This window comes from Pan paniscus, chromosome 4 (assembly GCF_029289425.2).
Source record: "Pan paniscus chromosome 4, NHGRI_mPanPan1-v2.0_pri, whole genome shotgun sequence".
Taxonomy (NCBI): Eukaryota; Metazoa; Chordata; class Mammalia; order Primates; family Hominidae; genus Pan; species Pan paniscus.
Genome location: NC_073253.2, coordinates 6,949,022 through 6,966,986, shown reverse-complemented (window position 1 = coordinate 6,966,986; position 17,965 = coordinate 6,949,022). Strand labels below are relative to the sequence as shown.

Below are 17,965 nucleotides of genomic sequence, written 5' to 3'. Positions count from 1 at the left end.
TGACAATAACAGGAATGTGCTGGTAAGAGGACCCTGAGTGCCAGCTGAGAACACAGCTGGCCAACACCTTGACTTCAGCCTTGCAAAAGCCTAAGCAGAGAACCCAGCCCCGCCATCCCTGATCTGACACACAAAATCCGCAAGACCATAAGTGCGTGTTCTTCTAAGCCTCTGAGTTTATGCTAATTTGCTACACAGCAACAGAGAACTACCACAACATAGAAATCTCAAAAATAGGATGCTGACGAGTGTGCATCCCCAGTGTTGGGAGAAAAGGCATCCCGGCCACCTCACTCAGGCACATGTTCGCAACAGGTCAGGTAACTTGGACACCTGTCAGCGCTGACTGAGACCACCTGACTGCCCTCCCTGAGGTGCTTCTCAAGGCAGGTTCAGAGTGGCAGCTTTCGAAGAGGGCGAGGCTTGCCATCCAATTCACTGCAGAGAAGAGGAAGCACTGACAAGCCAGCCACACCTCCTAGAAAGGGCCTCTTCATGGCAGCACTGCGGCTTCTTCAATCTTCTGCAAGTCTGGGTGGTCTGACTCTGCCACCCCTCTGTACCTTTAGTCCAAATTCAGGTTGCATCCTCAAAAATCAAGTTTCTGAATTTGAATATCAAGGTTTGCTGTTTTTTTTTTCTTAACCTTTACTCCACAACTACAAAATCAGATCCTAAACCATATGACCTAACTGAGGCATAAAAAGTTCTTATTTTCCAAGGATAACTATTAACTCTTCTTCCACAGGACGCTTACATGAATCCATTTAAAATGAGGACAAAATCTCATATTAAACAGTGACCAAAGAACGTTTGAGACTTTACCTTGAGACACAAATCTTAGAACTTTTTACTTTAAAATATTTACTTAAAATTACTTTGAAAAATTATGTCACAAACATGCATTAAATATTTCTGAGAAAAAGCAAATGACACTGTTGTTCCATCACACGCTCACAGCAGCAAGACAGACAGAACCCACTTTGCTCCATTCTGACTTCCACAGCACAAGCATTAAGCCTTTTTTTTTTTTTTCCTGCGAAAAGATTGGAGGCCTCTCATTCCCAGCCAGTTTAATACTCCGACCCTCCTTTTCCAGAGTCTGTCATGCCCTCCTGGGCAGCCCCTTCTCCAAGTGTCAGCTGTCCTGACCTGGCCAGTCCTCATCTATCAGTGACCAGACATATGGTGCAAGCAGGTCTCCGGCAAAACTTTCCTCAACTCCAGCACAGCCAGTGTCTTGCACTCGATTTTCAATTTCACCTTGTGGAGCTTGGCCATGGAACAAAAGACAGGAACAAGTGATGCTATTACTAAATGCAAGGAGTGTTGGAAGAGTTAATTGATGAAATTAACTCCTCTTCCTCCTCCAACAGTGCAGGAGCAAGTATCTGCTTAGTGTGATCATACATACACGCTTCTCTTCACAAGCTTATACCTCTGGGACTCAGAGAGTGAAACTCAGAAAGCAAGGTCCACACGTGCCACTGCCACCCTTTAAGGCAGGTCTCACAACAACCTCTCTCATGCATCCTGGACACTCACAGGAAAGTACGGGAGGGAAAGGCCCCTAGAGTGATGCCTCCCGTGCTCTGCAGCAGGCCCTGCTGAGCATCACAAGGATGTTCCGGACAGGTCACACCTGCTCTACTTTATGTCAGTGAGGTCAGGCTAGAGGGAGAGGGGGGAACCTGGTTGCGCCTCCAAGCTGTGACTCCTTCGCAAGAAAGAATTGAGAAAAACATGCACCAAGTTGGAAACGACTCTCACCAGACGCCTTGCGGGGCATGGCTGACCATGTCCTGTGCCGACAGTCGTCGGTCTCTCTCAGACTTCAAACTAAGAACAGAATTTCCTTTGAGTTAATAGAAGATATTAAAAGATGAGATTAAATACCAAGAAACCTGCAAAGAGGAAGCTGCATACACCTGCTGCACACTGCAGGCACACCTGAGATGGCACAGCCTTCGAAAGGCCAAACTCTGAATAGAAGCTGTTCAGGGCCCGGGACACCTGCATGTGTCCTCGTTCAACTACATTCTTCCTGGGTCTCTGTAACACACCAGTAAGGATGTGGCCAAATATCTGAGGGCCATGCTCCCACTCTCACTTATGCAAGACTCTTAACCTGAAGAGGTTTCCAAAGCTGCTAAAACGACCATGACAAAGTAACAACAGCCCAAAGCCCTGCTGGGTCAGGGGATGAGAGCACTTGCAAGTGACAGCAGCCAGAGGCTGGGATGCAAAGGGCCCAGGGCCTGTCCAAACACCTGCCCAACATCTCTAGGTCAGAAGCCCAGGTAGATAGCACAGCTCACGCTAAGCACACCACTCCCAAAACAAAGGCTTGAGATTTCAATCAAACAATGATTCAAGAACCAGAGCCAAAAGAAGCATTTCACCTCCTCTCCTCTGAAGGTTCTTGCACCAATCCCTGTCCTCTTTCACCTGCTTTTTCTTCATCCTACTTGAAGCAGAAGGCAGACTGGCAGTCTCACAAGGCCAAGCCACCAGGCAAAGTGTCCAAGGGCAGAAAACTCCTCCCCAGAAAAGGACAAATAGTGAGGGTTGCCACATGGGCTACCAGGCAAAGACCCAACTGGGTTCAGCCAATGCTCCACAGCAGGCTCATCCTCCCATGAGGAATACACACTGCATTTTCAGAAGTGCATGTCCTGGGACTATATCACAACCCCAAGCAGCTTCTCAGCAACAAGGTCCTTTACTATTGGCCAGCCCAGGTGAGCTTTTAAAACTCAGTTATTTCCTTAGCTAAGCCACAACCGAAAGACTTTTTGGTGGCCTTTCTCAACACTCTGGGTAAGCTGATGGCCAGAAGCAAGTTCTAGACAGAACTATTTCTTGATACAAAAAGGTTAGTTTATATAGGACCAACGGGCCATGTGGAAATGATCACCGGGGGGACCTTACCTCCTCTAGCCACAGGCCCAACTCTACCACAGCTTAGGTTTGCTTCTGAAAGAGTAGCTGGAATAGCAGCCCAAGCAGAGGTCACCGTGCCCTTCTGGGCACAGAGCAGGTGGTCCTCACAGGCCCCTTTGGGCAGAGACGGCAGGAAGCGGATGCACCCAAGGCCATACTGGAGGCATGGTACACACCACCCAGAGACAGGCAAGGAGAGGTCTCCAGCAAAGGGGAAAAGGAAAGTTCCAAGAGCATGACTGCAGTATCAAACCAGACCTCCTGGTGGGCTTCAGAGCCCTCTCATGCCCTACACCATACTGCCTTACAGCTAGGTTCTAACAGGTTGGCAAGGGGTGGGGCCAGGAGCCAGGACCCAGCGGCATCTGAGCAGCAGAGCCCTGGAGGTGTTGCTGAGTTTTAGGCTTTAGTCTTTAATGTGGGGGACTGGAGATGGGGGAGGTGACATCACAGGGTGAAGGGGAATCTGACCAGACCTGCTGGCAGAGAAGATTGCCCCATTAGCTGTGATGGGAAAGGACTCAAGCAGGACCAGAGTGCATCAAAGGCACCTCCGGCTGCTTGAGCAATCTCCACAGAAGTAACAAGAGCCTGCATGAGGGAGGATGAGGTGTGGAGAGATTAAAAGGGCCGAACGAACAGCATGTGATGAGAGACTGGACGCGGGTGACGAAGAGCGTGAGAGGGGACCTGCACAACTGAGCAGGGTACTCTTGTGCTCTAGGCAGGGGGCACTTGCAGGCGGGTTTCAGGGTGGGTCAAGATCATGAGACTGTGTCTCCCATGCCGTCCCTGCCCCAGATCCCCAGATCCTAGCACAGCACCTAGTCCTAGTGGGCTCATTCACTAACAAAAGCAACACTACCTACTGAGCCTGACTAGAGTTACCTGGAGGAAACAGCTCGGGGAGCCCAAGTGAAGTGCATGGGACCTGATGCGCTACCACTTTCTAAGAGCAGAGGTACAACCCAAGACTGGCAGAGACCACGTGTCTTCCTGTTTTTTCTAGTGCTAAGAGAAACGGAGTCCATTCCAGTTACATAACAGGCTGGAAACCTAAAGGTCCTCCCCAAGCGAGCCCTTAGCTATATATTGCTATTCATCAAGAAGAAACTGCTCCCAACCACCTGCTTTCAGAAAGTTCTACAGGTAAGAACTGGAGGGAGAGGAGAGGAGTCTGCGCTCCCGCCAGCGTCTGCACTGCATGTTTACACTTCGGGAAATTTAGAAGGTATCGCTTGTAGCCCAAGCCAGGTGAAATAAGTTACAGAACATGCAGCTATTACAGTGTATCACACGCTTTAAAGAAGTATCAACTCGTGTTTCCCAACATACTTCAAATGAGAAACAGAGTTACAAGCAAAAGTTTACTACAAGAACTCTCAACACCTAGCAATTGTGGTTATTTGTAGGACTCTACTGCATGCAACAACCCTCATACCCCGGCAAATCCTTAATTGTTTTTTAAATTGGGGGGAAAAATTGTGCAAGGAAAAATTATCATTTAAGTCTTAAAATACTGACATACAACCTACACATAAATTGCTTCCAGACGCTCAGAAAAGCCCAAAATGGCAAAGGGGCTGCGTCAACAGCATCACACCTGAACAGCCTCACCTGGGACAATTCCAACCCCGACACACACACCACCTTTCGTTTCATTCCTTGCCGTCTGTAAGTGCACTAAATTTAAGTAGAGCCTCTAATTCCCTCTAGGCGGATGGAGAAATATTTAAAATAAAAATGGCACCTTCCAAAGAATAGACATATATGACAAATCAGGTTTTTTCTTTGAATTAAGCCAATGTTTATAAACCATAGGCGATGCTTATGGTAATTGCAGCACAAAATTAAAGGACACAACACCCCCCAAAAAATGAATCACCTCTAAGTTGACAGTTAAATTTTTTTAAAAAATGAAATTAAAAAGGTTAATATTTACCTTCGACGTGATTCGAGTTCCTGGCAATGCTAAATTATTCTGCAACTTAACTTACGTGAAACTCCACACTTTTCTACGCCCCACTTTGACAAGGGGTTCCTCACTTGCCCGGAGGCGGGGTGGAGGGGTAGAGAGTCGATTTCCCCTTCCAATCTCAAGAGTAAAAAAGACAAATACCTGCAGGTCCTACCCAGCAGCCCCTTTCTTGGACTGTTACTTGTAGGATCTGGGCAAGTCACTCCACGATAAATGAGTCTGAGGTTTAAAAAAAAAAAACTTTCAGTGCAGAGTCGGGCCTTGGCCTTCGCCTTCAACATCCATCCTCCAAAAGCCCGAGCGCCTGGGACGGGTGTCTGCACCGCGGGCGCCGGCCAGGACCATGGTCCCCGCCCCCGCCCCCCCCGCGGCCTCCCCGCGCACTCACCCCTGGATGCCCGGGCTGTACGCGCGGCTCTTCCACGGGGTGCCGGGCCGCGGCGCCTGGGCCCCGGGGCCGCCCCCTCCGCTGAGAGCGGCCGCGCGGCTGCCGGACAGCAGGTAGTTGAGGCCGTAGGTGCTGGCCTTGTTCTCGCGTTTCCGGCGACCCGGGTGGAACTGGTGCTGCGACGGGGAGCCGGCGGGCGCGGGGCCGCGCGGCCCGGCGTGCCCGTTGGCTGTGCCAGGGGCGCTGGGCGCGCCGTCGGCGAAGCTGAAGAAGGCGCCGCCGCGGCCGCCGCCCGGCCGGCCCAGCGAGGCGCTGCTGGAGGACGACGACGAGCAGCCGGGGCTCTCGGTGCCCGACTCCGCGTTGGACGAGGAGGACGACGACGAGGACGACAGCGACGGCGACTTGTGCAAGCGCCGCGCGCCCTCGGCCGCGGGCCCCAGCGCCGTCAGCAGCGCGGGGGGCAGCGCGGCGGGCGCGGCGGGGCCGGGCGGCGGGGGCGACGCGGCGGGCAGCGCGGGGCCCAGGCCGCCACCGCCCCGCCCGGCCGCCCCCGCCGCGGCCGCCGTGTCCAGCGCCGGCGAGTTGAGGCAGAAATAGGACGCGAAGCCCGAGCCGCCGCGGCCCACGCCCTGCGAGGTCTCCCAGATCTGCATCCACAGGGCATTGGCCGGCCCCTTCTGCTCGGGCTGGATCCAGGCCACGCGCGGATCCATCTACGCGCCGCCCCCGCGGGGCCCGCGCGCCCGCCCGCCCCGACGCGGCCCCGCCCCCGCCGCGCCCCGAGGCCCGGCCGCGCGCGCACGGACGGACGGACGGGCCTGGGCCGGTGGAGGCGGCGGCGGGCTGGCCGAGCCCCGGCCTCCTGCTCGAGCCGCGCTCCCGTCGGGCTCCGGCGTGGGGCGGCGGCGGCGGTGATGGGCCCGGGCAGGCCGCGGCAGGCGGCTCCGGCGCTTGGCGCGTCCCAGCGGGCGGCTGCGGTCTCCGGGCTCCCGCTTCACGCGGCGCGGGGCGGGCGCGGGGGCCGCGGCGGCGGCGGCGGCGTTCCACTCGGGCCGCGGGGAGAGGCCATCGGAGAGGGGCTGGCGGCGGGGCCGAGGGGGCGGGCCCAGGCGCCGAGCGGCTGAAGGACCCGCGGGAGGCGCCGCCGCCCGTGCGGCTAGCCCTCAGTCACGCTCGCGCCGCTGGCTCGGCGCTCCTGCGGCGGCGGCGGCGGCGGTGAAAAGACACTCTCGGCGGCGACAGCGCGGGGGAAGGAGGGGGCCGCCGCCGCGTCCGCTCCAATGAGGGGCGGGGGAGGGGGCGGGGACGGGGGCGGCAGGAGGAAGCGCGGCCTCGGTCGCCGGGCCGTGTCGCCGGTGCGCACGCGCGACCGATTTCAAATCCTCACTAGACACCGCCGCCGTGGTTACCGCGCCTGCGCGTTGGGGCCCCGTCGGCCGCGGGCGGGGTGAGGACGGCGTCAGAAGCTACGCGACTGGGAGGGGCTGGAGGGAGAGGCGGTGGCGTTGAGCCCTTACTGACTAGGCCGGCGTTGGGTGGAATAGGCAGCCGCTGGAAGGCCCGCACGCCGCCCTCGGCCCGCCGCGGCGCGCAGACCACCGCGTGCAGACATGCGCGCTAGGGCCGGTGTCACCGGGCTGCCGCCTGAGCCGCGCTGCGCGTGCGCAGGGCAGCGTGGCCGTCACCGCCGCCGGTGGAAGTTTCCGAGCAGCCGGGCGGGGGCAGCGGACGCCACCGCAGGCGCTTCCCCCGCCGGCCGGCCCTCCCTCCTGACGTAAGGGCGGGCCCCGGTCGCAGATCCTACCCCAGGTCTCTCATCCGAGGGTCCGTGCAGCAGGTCACGCTGCGCTCTCTGGGGTCCGCGCGTCGGCCCACGTGCTCCCTGCACCTCGCGGGGTGAGCGGCCAGCGTGCGGTGCCGGGTGGCTGGCTCCGCCGCTCCGGAGCCGGGAAGGACGCGCGGCGGAGTCCTGCTCCCTAGCGGGTCTGCTTACAGGCGTTTGGTTTGCTTTTTAAAATGATTTTCTATGCGAAAAGTGAAGTGAAAACTTCCAAGTTAATTCCCTGGGCAAAATGGGCAGTGCTAGCCGAGGAACGGCTGGTGGGCGGCGCGTCCGGCCCCCGGCTTCGGTTTTTCCAGCTGCACCGAGCGGGCAGGAGTCAGTGGGAAACCGCCCGCCATCCCCAGCCTGCCGTTTGCCATCCCGGTGTCCCGAGCGCGATGGAAGCCGGGTTGACAGTGGCACTGTTTGGAATACAGCGCCAACCACACATCCTGTGAGGTCCAAAGCAAACGCCAGTGTCGTTGATCATCGCGGTGCCCCGCGAGCCTGGACGTGAGGCCCCGCGGCTGCTGCCCTGTCTTCAGGCGGAGTCCCCGCAAATGCACTCCCGCGCCAGGGCCCTGAAGCTGCCTTAGCCCAGTGGCGCCCGGGCTCCAAGCCTTTTAAGTAGAACGGGACCTGGCCTTCGTACAGGCGTGTTGTAAATGCTACCCCCTCGTCTCCAGCACAGATGAGTAGACATTACTAAGCACTTGACCCTCCAAACATCGCCCCAACAGGAAAGGTCCGTGTGTTGCATACAAAGGCTTTGGGGCAAGTGGTGGTGTTTAGTAATAAAAATGAATGTTTCAGACGTTTTCAAACACCTTCATATTGTACACGTGGAAATCATGACCAAGGATTAGAACGTGCATTCAGTAAACTACAGAAAATCACACACAAGTCAAACAGCCGTTATTCTGGAGCTCTTTGCTTCCAATGGCTCAGTTCAAAATCCTTGGTCATGCCTGGCTCCTCTCTCTGTCCACAATGAACACATCCTCTTGGCTCCACTGCCCGAAACATCCAGAACCCAACCGCTACCCCTCCTCCTCCCTCCACCCCTCTTTACTCTCCTTCCCGCCACCCGTCCATTTTAAAGCAGTGCCTTCTAGCTGGTTTCCCACATTCTGCACAGCTGCTGGTGTGATCCTTTTTAAAAAAGAAAAAAGATGTTACTATTAAAAATCATCTCATGCCACTCTTAGAATACTATGCAGCTGTAAAAAGGAATGAGTTCATGTCCTTTGTGGGGGGACATGAATGGTGGTGGAAGCCACTATCCTCAGCAAACTAACACAGGAACAGAAAACCAAACACCGCATGTTCTCAGTAATAAGTGGGAGCTGAACAATGAGAACACATCGACACAGGGAGGGGAACAACACACACCGGGACCTGTTGGGGGTTAGGGGAAGGGAGAGCAGGATAAATAGCTAATGCATGCAAGGCTTAATGCCTAGGTGATGGGTTCACAAGTGCAGCAAACCACCATGGCACACATTTACCTATGTAACAAACCTGCACGTCTTGCACGTGTATCCCAGAATTTAAAGTTGACATTTTAAAAAATTCAGTCCATGCCACTCTTCTGCTCAAATCCCTCCAGTGGCTTTCTCATTCAGCAAAATGGAACAACCTTGCTATGACCTGCAAGTCCCTTATCCCCTGGTCCTTCCCCTCTTCCCCTGCCCTCACCTCCCAGCGCTTTCCCTAACCCAAACAATACCAGCCAAAAGCACAGCTGGCACACTCCTGCCTCAGGGCCTTTGCACTTGCTGTTCCATCTGCCTGACATGCGTTCCCTCCTCCCCATCTTAGTGAGGACGTCCAAGTGGCTCTTTAGTCTAAACTGCAAACATAACCCTCAGCATCCCGTTTCCCTTCCCCATTTGCTTTTTCTCCCTTAGTTTCCTGGAGCTGAGTAACAAAATGTCACAAACTGGGTGGCTTAAAACAACAAATGTATGCTCTCACAGTCCTAGAGGCTGAACGTCCAAAATCAAGTTGTCAGCAAGGCCGTGTATCCTCTGAAGGCTGTAAGGGAGTCTGCCCCATGCTCTCCTCTCAGCTTCTGGTGTTGCTGGCAAACCGTGGCATTCCTTGGCTTGTTGGTGCATCACCCCAATCTCTGACACGTCATCGCATGACGTTTCCCTGTGTCCTTGATTTGTGGATGCAGCGCTCCACTCTCTGTCATCCTCATCGCATGGCATTTTCCCTGTGTCCATGTCTCTTCTCAGAAAGACACCAGTGGCATTGGATTAGGGCACCCTAGTGTCTTCCTCCTAACCTGATTACATCTGCAAAGAGTTTCCAAATAAGGTCATATTCGCAGGCACCCAGGGTTGGGACTTGAACATATCTTTTTGGGGGACACTATACCACGTCATATGTATTTTATCTCATTTATCATTTGTGTCCCCCACCCCATTAGAATGCACGCTCCGTGAAGAGAGGATAGGAATGGCCTGTCCCTGCTGTGCACCAGCTCAAGGATTGTCTGACACATGAGTCCTTGGTGAACATTGGCAGAATGACTGGCAGCTGATTGGCCCAGCAGGAATGGACACGGGCAGTTGCCCTTGTCCAGCTTCCAGGATCTGTTACACAGGTTGTCATTGTTTAGGTATTTTAACTTTTTCTTGATTGCCTCATACTCTGTCTTTGCAGTTTGCCTCTAGCTAATCCTCGTTAATTTGATCCACCAGCCACCAAACAACATTTTGTAATTAAAACCAAGGTTTTGTTATTTATATATGATCATAAATATTTTTATGTAAATTAAAAGCAGTATATATATGTATATATACACATATATATGTGTGTGTAGAGAGAGAAAGAGAGAGAGAGTCTCACTCTGTCACCCAGGCTAGAGTGCAGTAACGCAATCCTGGCTCACTGCAACTTCCGCCTCCAGAGTTTAAGTGATTCTCATGCCTCAGCCTCCTGAGTAGCTGGGGTTACAGGTGTGTGCCACCTCATCCGGCTAATGTTTGTATTTTTAGTAGAGATGGGGTTTCACTGTGTTGACCAGGCTAGCCTTGAACCCCTGACCTCCAGTGATCCACCCACCTCAGCCCCCCAAAGTGCTGGGATCACAGGCATGAGCCACCGTGCCCGGCTGCAGTGTATTTCTTAATGCAATCAAGAAACAATACTGAATGTAAAATGCAGTTTTTGAGACGCTGGGCAAGGGAGATCTTTCTCTTTATCAATTTCTACAGATAAGTGCAGCCCTTTCCCGTTTTGGGCTGAAACCCTCTCCTCTCTCTCTTCGGATATTGGAGGAGGAATAATATTAGAGATTACACCATGATTTTAGTGATTTGTTCCCATGAAAAAAATGGTTTACAAAGTGTATTCCATGGACTACCCATGCCAGAATTAGCAATGCTGGTCAAAATGCAGATACCTAGAGCTCACCCAATTTACTGAAACTCTCTAGGAGCAAGCCCAGGAATCTCTATTTTAAGTAAATTTTCTGAGTAATTCTAAAACACAGTGAACTCTGAAAACCTCTACCTAAAACAAGGTTCCCAAATTGAATTGCTCACAGGTGCCAAATAACTGAAAGTGTGTAGGTATTAGCTACTGCTGGGTAAGAAGCCACCCCAAGCTTAGTGGCTTAAAATAAGTGTTTGGTATTGCTCACAAGTCTACAAATCAACTAGGTGGTTTTGCTGCTCTGGGTCAAACACAGCTGATCTTGCTCCACTCAGCTGGCCAATCAGCTGAAGGCTGGCTGGGCTAGAGTAGCCTGGCTGGCAGCTGGGGCACTGGAGTTGACAGAGTTGACAAGGACCATCAGTCTCTTGTTATCCAACAGGCTGACTCAGGCTTGTTCTCAGGTGGCTGAACAGAGTTTCAGGAGTGCAAGCAGACAGGCACGAGGCTCAGAACCGGCATGCCATCACTTCCTTACCATTCTGTGAGACAAAGCAAGTGGCAAGGCCTTGACAAGTCAAGGAGTGGGAAAGAAGCCTCCACCTCTTGATGGAAGGAGCTGCATCATATTGCAAGCGGTGTGGGGCACTGGAAGGGGGAGAATGGGGGATGAATTATGCTGACCTCTACTTCTGTTATCACATGGCATCCTCCCCTGTGTATCTCTCTATGCCTTCTCTTCTTGTAAGGACATCAGTCATTGGATTTGGGGCCCACTCTAAATCCAGGATGATTTCATCTGAAGATTCTTAACTGATTATACCTCCAAAGACCCTATTTCCAAATAAGGTCTTGTTCTGACATTCTGGGTGGACGCTAGGAGGTTGCATAGTCTCCTCCCAAAATTCACCCAGAATTTTGGGAAGACCACCTTGCAACCTACTACAGAGGCTTAAATAAAACAAGAAAGTTATTTTGCTCCCGTAATAAGAAATCCAGCAAGAAAGGGCCATTGGCATGGTGGCCCAGTGTCCCAGGATGTCCGAGCTGACCTGTCTGACATTCCCCTGGCCTTTACCTAAAGGCTGCTCTGGGTCCATCCCTCATGTCCACAGGAAGGAGGTGGGGGAAGAAGGACAGTGTCTGCTGTCTGTGACCCTTTGTATCAGAAAAGCAAACTTTTTCCAAGAAACCTCACGTTAGATTTGTCCTCAAATCTTGTTGATTAGAGCTAGTTATAAGGCCACCCCAACTGCAAGAGAGTCTGAGAAATTAAGACACATGATGAGACACAGAATGATCATGAATGACCTAAACCAATCGTGAGCCATTGTTTGTGCTGGACTTATGACCATGTTGAAAAAAACTGGGTCTGTTAGTAAAGAAGCAGGAAGTGGGTCTCATGTCCTGCCAGTGTCTGCCACCTGCAATCTCTTCTGAATTCAGTCCATACGAGTCTGTTTCTGAGAGCCTGCAAAGACTCTATTTCCAAACAAGGTCTTGTTCTGAGATTCTGGGTGAATGTGAATTTTGGGAGGACACTTTTTCGCCTGCTACAGAGGCTTGAATGTTCTGATGAAATCTAGTTTTTGACCTTGAATAGAGTAGCCCCACCAAGAGAATACAACCCACAAGAAATGCCTCTTCTTTCCAACCACTCTAGAGCAGGATTGTCAACCAGAACTGACTGTGTCTCCCAGGGCACATGTGGCCACGTCTGGAGACGCTTTGGATTGTCACGACTAGGGGTAGTTGCTGGGCCCCAGCGTCAAGCACATACAGGTGACAAATTCCGTCTCTGAGTGAGGGCCCAAAGAAGCTCTCGGCTCAATAAACGGAGATGTGTGTGATGTACACACATGTGCAGGGTACTAGTGGGAGACAGGGCAAGGGAACCCAGAGGTGTTGCTGGACTGATCCTAGAAGATGCAGAGTATTAGCCTGACAGAGGAAGGACATTCCAGGATGAGAAATGTCTGGAGACACAGCCCTGAGGACAGAAATTCCCCAGGGCTCTCAGTGGCCAGGGGCCAAGCATGGCAGCAGAAATCCAATGTGAGGCTGTTGGCCAAAGCCAGGCACAGGAAGGGTGTGCCATGGTCAGCACTTTTGGGGTTACCATTAAAAGATGTACCCCGAAGAGGGGTAGGGTCTAACATGCGTTTTAAGAAAAGTTCACTTTGTCTTAACAGATGGAATTATGAGAGGCCAAGATTGAAGATGGAGGTAAAGGTTGGGGGGATGGCCTTTTGAGAGAAATAGAAAATCAGTAATGGGCACAGTATTAGGTATGCAAAGGATTATTTAGGAGAAAATAAATTAGGGTCAGTTATTGTAGTTGCTATAAGAAGCGATCTCAAATCAGAGTGGCATCACATGTTGAGAGTTTATTTCTTATTCACTTCCCAGTCCACTGTGGGCCTGCATGGGGCCTGGGGTATGGGGAAGGAGAACTCTGCTCCACACAGTCATTCAGGAATCCTGGCTCTTTCAGGCAGAAGTTCTGCCATTCCCTTGGGCCCTGGAGTTTTCAGCTAGTTCTCTGCAGAGGACCAGCAAAGGGGTGAGGGGAAGAAATAGGATGGAGCATCCTGCAGGAGGTTTAGGGTCCAGGTCTGGGGGGTGGCCAGCACATCACTCACATGCATATTTTGGTGGCCAGAACTCAGACATGTGGCCCCATCTAACTTGAGGGAGGCTGGAATATATAGTCCAGCTGAGAGCCCAGAACAAAAAGGAACTGGGTCTGGCAAACACAGCACACTGACTTTGCCACAACATGTTTAGGAGGTAAAATCTTTGGGGGCTCAGTAATTGATTCAACGTGGAAGAAGGAGAGAGGAAAGTTCAGAGAGCTTCCAGGTTTCCACCAGGGAGGTCGGAACAGGTTGCCTTAGACGGTGACCGCAGGAGCCACTGCCTGAGCAAGGAAGATGGTGCATTCATTTTAAAATCGCTGTGTAGCTTAACATTCACTGCCTGTTTTAACATGTGTCCTGCATTCCATTTATTGGAGAAATGTTTCTTTTTCTTTATTTTTTTAAATGAATATAATTTACAATGTAAAAGGTCAAATAAAATGAAAATGAAACAGAAAAATCCTCACTTTTCAATATTCCTTTCTCATCTAATGAAGACCCCTTCCCTTCTCTATTTCTCCTGGCTACCTGCCTTAGGCCTAAAGCAACAACCAGAAGCCTTCCTGGGTGTTTACATTACAGCACACCAGACTGCAGGCACCGCCGCCCCTGACACTGCCTGCAGCTAAAGTCACCAAGTTTGCCGTGCCCCATAACTGAGGTCATTGGCAGCCCAGCACCAAGCCTCACTGGCATCGAGGGCAGCAGGTTAGTAAGCATGGCTCCACACGGGTAAGCAGTTCTAGGAAATGGGAAGAAACCCAGACCATCCATCTCAGGGTAAGTTTGCTGGATTTTCTCTCTGTTTTAAGAGTCTTTCAACAGGTCATACAGCCCATTCTCAAATTCAGATTTCTGTTTTTGTTAAGAACAGGGACTGTGGAACGAATTTGCCTGACTTTGCCGTCATTCTGCCATTTCCTAGCTATGTGGCCTCAGGCAAACTGATTAAACTTACTGGCCTCAGAATGGGGAAAATTGTTGTAACTCATGCTTGGGATTACGTGAAGATGAAAAGCAGGCATGTCCATGAAGTGCTTACAAGGGGGACCAGCGCGATGTACCTATTCTGTGCATCCTACCCGTCCACTGTTCCTTCTCCGTGGCTCTTGAAGAAGCTGGAGTTTTCTTTCAGTCTTCTGCTTCTCCTGTTGCTTCCTCTAACTGAAGGAAGAATCAGTCCATGGCTTCTGCTCCATGCTTTCTGCTCTTGGTTCGGGCTCCAACTTCCCCATTAATGGAAGAGAATGGCTCTCCTGCTCCCAGCTGTAATGAACTAATTAATTTTTCTATTTCTCTAATCATTCTCTATTCCCTGCCAAACCCTCTGGGTGTCTGTTTTGTTCTATTGTTCAAGCCTGGACTTTGAGGGTAGGCTGGGGGCATTGCTAGTCCCCACAATTGCTAATCCAGGCACTTGAGTCATTATCTTCTCTACATCACACTTAACAACCAGAGGGAAGTGCAGCCTCGTGGGCCTCGGAAAGGAAACCACCCACAGACTTGTGCGCCTTCTTCGCAGGCCAGGCTTTCCTTCCCCCATGGTAAGAAGGTGAAGACTTGGAGATTGGTGAGTCAGGCAATCAAGGTCAAATTGACATACTCTAGAAGATTACATGCCGTGTGGAACAGTGCTGGGCAGGGGACCCACTGGGACAGGGGCTCAGGGGGCTATGGCAGTCCCGCAGGAGATTCTGGAGGTGGGGGTTGAATGGGGAGCAGCGTGGATTTGGATGCAGCATGGATTTTGAAGTAGAGCCAGCCATGGGGAGCTAGTGGGGAGGGAGGCAAAGAGTGAACAAAGCATCCATTCGGGTCGGTGGCCTCAGCCATGGATGAAAGTCTTATTTCCTGAGATGGGGGACACTGGGTGGAGCAGGAAGCCTCCCTCTTTAGGAAATGCTAGGTTGGAGATGTCCCTCGTACATCCCCAGGAGACAGTTGGACACAGAGGCTTGCATTTAGAAGACAAGCCAGTCTGGAAAGGGCCGTCACGGAGCAAGCCCTGCCTGGCTGGCATGTAGCAGAGCTGCATGGGGTGAGCTCACCCGGGCGGGGACGGGTGTGGAAAGCGCAGAGAAGCAGGGTAAGAGCAGCCTGAGGGTGTCGGGGGAGGTGGATGGAGACGTGGGCTTGTTATTTGTCTTTGAGAATTCGCTGCATGGCATTTTAAACCTCTTTAAATTTCTGAGTAGGTTTGAGGTGTGTGTTGTAAGTTTTCAAGGCCCTATTCAATAAAATATCTGGGTAATTACTACACTCAGGAAACTGGCGCAAGTCCACTGAGGCCTAAAAATAGCAAGTTTACAGACCTGTGGATTCTTTTCTCATGACAGTGAGGCCTCACAGGCCCTGCCAGGCAGCCCGGGAGGTGCAGGCCCCCCTTAGAGACACAGACAGAGGCTGGACACAGAGCCTGGCTGGCCGAGACCTTTCCAGTGAATTCTGTGCCACCAGAAGGACAGGCATAGGCGATGGCTGGTGCCCTCACGAGGTCACCAGTGGGCTGTTTGTTGAGAAAAATGCTGCTTGTAATTTTACTTTCCTTCTGAATTTTAGCCATTACACGGATGATAGCTAAAATCACAAAGGGCACAGAAGCACAAAGGCCAGGGGCAAGGGTGGGGAGAAGCGTGGGACAGCCACATTCTAAACATGGTGGTGGCATCCTTGAAAACGAGTGAATGACCGCGGCAATCCATTTCCGAGGTTTTAATCACATACATAATCATTGGTTGTGAAAAAGTGTTTCAACACCAGCGAAGACATGACCACAAAACCAATGTTTAGGGAAAAACACAGAAGACACTATTCACAGCTGTTGTCTATTCGTTTACTTCTTTGAATTGGAAGAGTGGTTTTAGCTGTGAAATGCCTCCATGCAGCTGGGAGAACGTGGTCTCTTCCATGGGAGTATTTGAGGACCTCAACCCTGGGTCCGGACTCTGGTTTACAATTGTAGTTCAAGATGTTGGTATTGGAAGGAGGGGCCAGGAGAACAAATCCTCCTACACAAAGAGGCTTGCAGGAGGTGTGTTACTGCCAGGGGGCTGTCCACAGTGTACTTACTTCTCCTTGAAGACACCTTGAGAAAGGACAGCGCATACTGGTAGTGATCTTGGCAACCTGTCTTAGGCCAGGCACAGAGGCTGAGATGGGGGGTCACTTTTTTCTTTTTTTGTTTTTTTCGTTTGTTTGTTTGTTTTGAGACAGAGTCGCACTCTGTCACCCAGGCTGGAGTGCAGTGGCGCAATCTCGGCTCACTGCAACCCTGCCTCCCGGGTTCAAGTGATTTTCCTGCCTCAGCCTCCTGAGTAGCTGGGATTACAGGTGCATACCACCACTCCTGACTAATTTTTTTTGTATTTTTAGTAGAGACGGGGTTTCACCATGCTGGCCAGGCTGGTCTCAAAACTCCTGACCTCAGGTAATCTGCCCACCTCAGCCTCCCAAAGTGCTGGGATTACAGGCGTGAGCCACTGCGCCCGGCCTCTTTTTATTTTCTTTCTTTCTTTTTTTTTTTTTTTAATAGAGATGGAGTCTTCCTATGTTTCCCAGGAGTTGGAGACCAGCCTGGACAACATAGGAAGACCCCGTCTCTATTAAAAAAAGAAAAAAAAAATTGTCAGGTGTGATGGTGCACGCCTATGATCCCAGGCTCAGGAGGCTGCAGTGGGAGAATCATTTGGGCCCAGGAGGTCAAGGCTGCGGTGAGTTATGATGGCACCGCTGCACTCCAGCCTGGGCAACAGAATAAGGCCCTGTCTGGAAAAAGAGGGGGGAGGGGGAGGGGAGGAGGAGGGGGGGAAGGGGAAGGGAAGTGAGAGGGGACGGGGAGAGGGAGGGAGGAGGAGGGGAAGGAAAGGAAAGGAAAAAGGAAAGGAAAAAGGAAAGGAAAAAGGAAAGGAAAAAGGAAAGGAAAGGGGCAGCCTGCCTAGCATTGCAGAAGATCCCATGCGCCTCTCTGGAAGCTGGGAAGTAATCATCATGTGTCAAAGAGCATGCTGGCCCAGGGTGTGCTTTGTTTGGCCCACTCTATGTTTTTTTATATATATTTATATATATATATATTTATATGTTTAAATGTTAATCTCTTTATTAGTTAGCTCTTGCTCATTTATGCTGCAGTAACAGACATCCCCAGGACCTCAGCGGCTCATAGGAACGACATGGCACACATTGGTGGTGGCTCTCCTCCCAGGCAGTACCCCACATCTTGTCTTCCGTGTTTGGGCACCCAGGCTGGAGTAGCAACCCATCTCAGTCAATGGCAAAGGAAGGTGAGACATGGCGAAACTACACATTTGCCCTCAAGATTCTGCTGGGTATAGCAATGTCATGCCAAATTCCATACCATTGGCCAACGCAATGCCAGGGAGCCCTGCAAGCCACGTGGTGAGGGTGGGATGTGTGAGCCTCTGACTAAGAGGACAGACAGAACACTTGAGAATAAATGGGAGGCTCTATTTTTCTTCTTTTTTTGATGTCTTGATGCAGCAGGAATGGGAGGTTCTAATACCATCTCACTCATCCTTTGGACCAAGGACACCTCTCCCATGCACTATGCCCCATGCCTCTCTCTCACTATGGCCCAGTCCACGCATGGAGGTCCCAGTTGGTGCTCAGGTTCGTAGCCCCTACACGAATACATGGAGTGCTGTTTACCGCCTCAGTCTGGCTAGCTTTAAACACAGCCACTAATAAGGTGATTGCTTTTTATCATAAAAATGCTTAAAGAGCATTGGATATTCTGACTTCAAGATGTCCAGAAACAAGAGGAAAAAAACATTTCAACACTGTCAAAA

General features: G+C 51.7%; 1 protein-coding gene and 1 long non-coding RNA gene across 3 annotated transcripts in view; one reads left to right on the top strand and one right to left on the bottom strand.

Moving 5' to 3' along the window:
• Positions 1-8,293, bottom strand: part of TENT4A (terminal nucleotidyltransferase 4A) — a 45,561-nt gene extending 37,268 nt beyond the window's left edge. Inside the window, exon 1 of one of the 2 annotated variants that reach the window (XM_008960068.6) lies at positions 5,310-8,293. In XM_008960068.6, coding sequence (XP_008958316.2) covers positions 5,310-6,025 — 716 coding nt within the window. In that variant the 5' untranslated portion in view covers positions 6,026-8,293. The remainder of the gene's footprint in view (positions 1-5,309) is intronic. The other variant, XM_003807963.7, reaches the window with a different exon arrangement.
• LOC103784337 (uncharacterized) overlaps positions 5,314-17,965 on the top strand; it is a 31,761-nt gene continuing 19,109 nt past the window's right edge. Inside the window, exons 1-3 of the long non-coding RNA XR_010112170.1 lie at positions 5,314-5,422; positions 9,572-9,763; positions 13,698-17,440. This is a non-coding gene — a long non-coding RNA (uncharacterized LOC103784337). The remainder of the gene's footprint in view (positions 5,423-9,571; positions 9,764-13,697; positions 17,441-17,965) is intronic.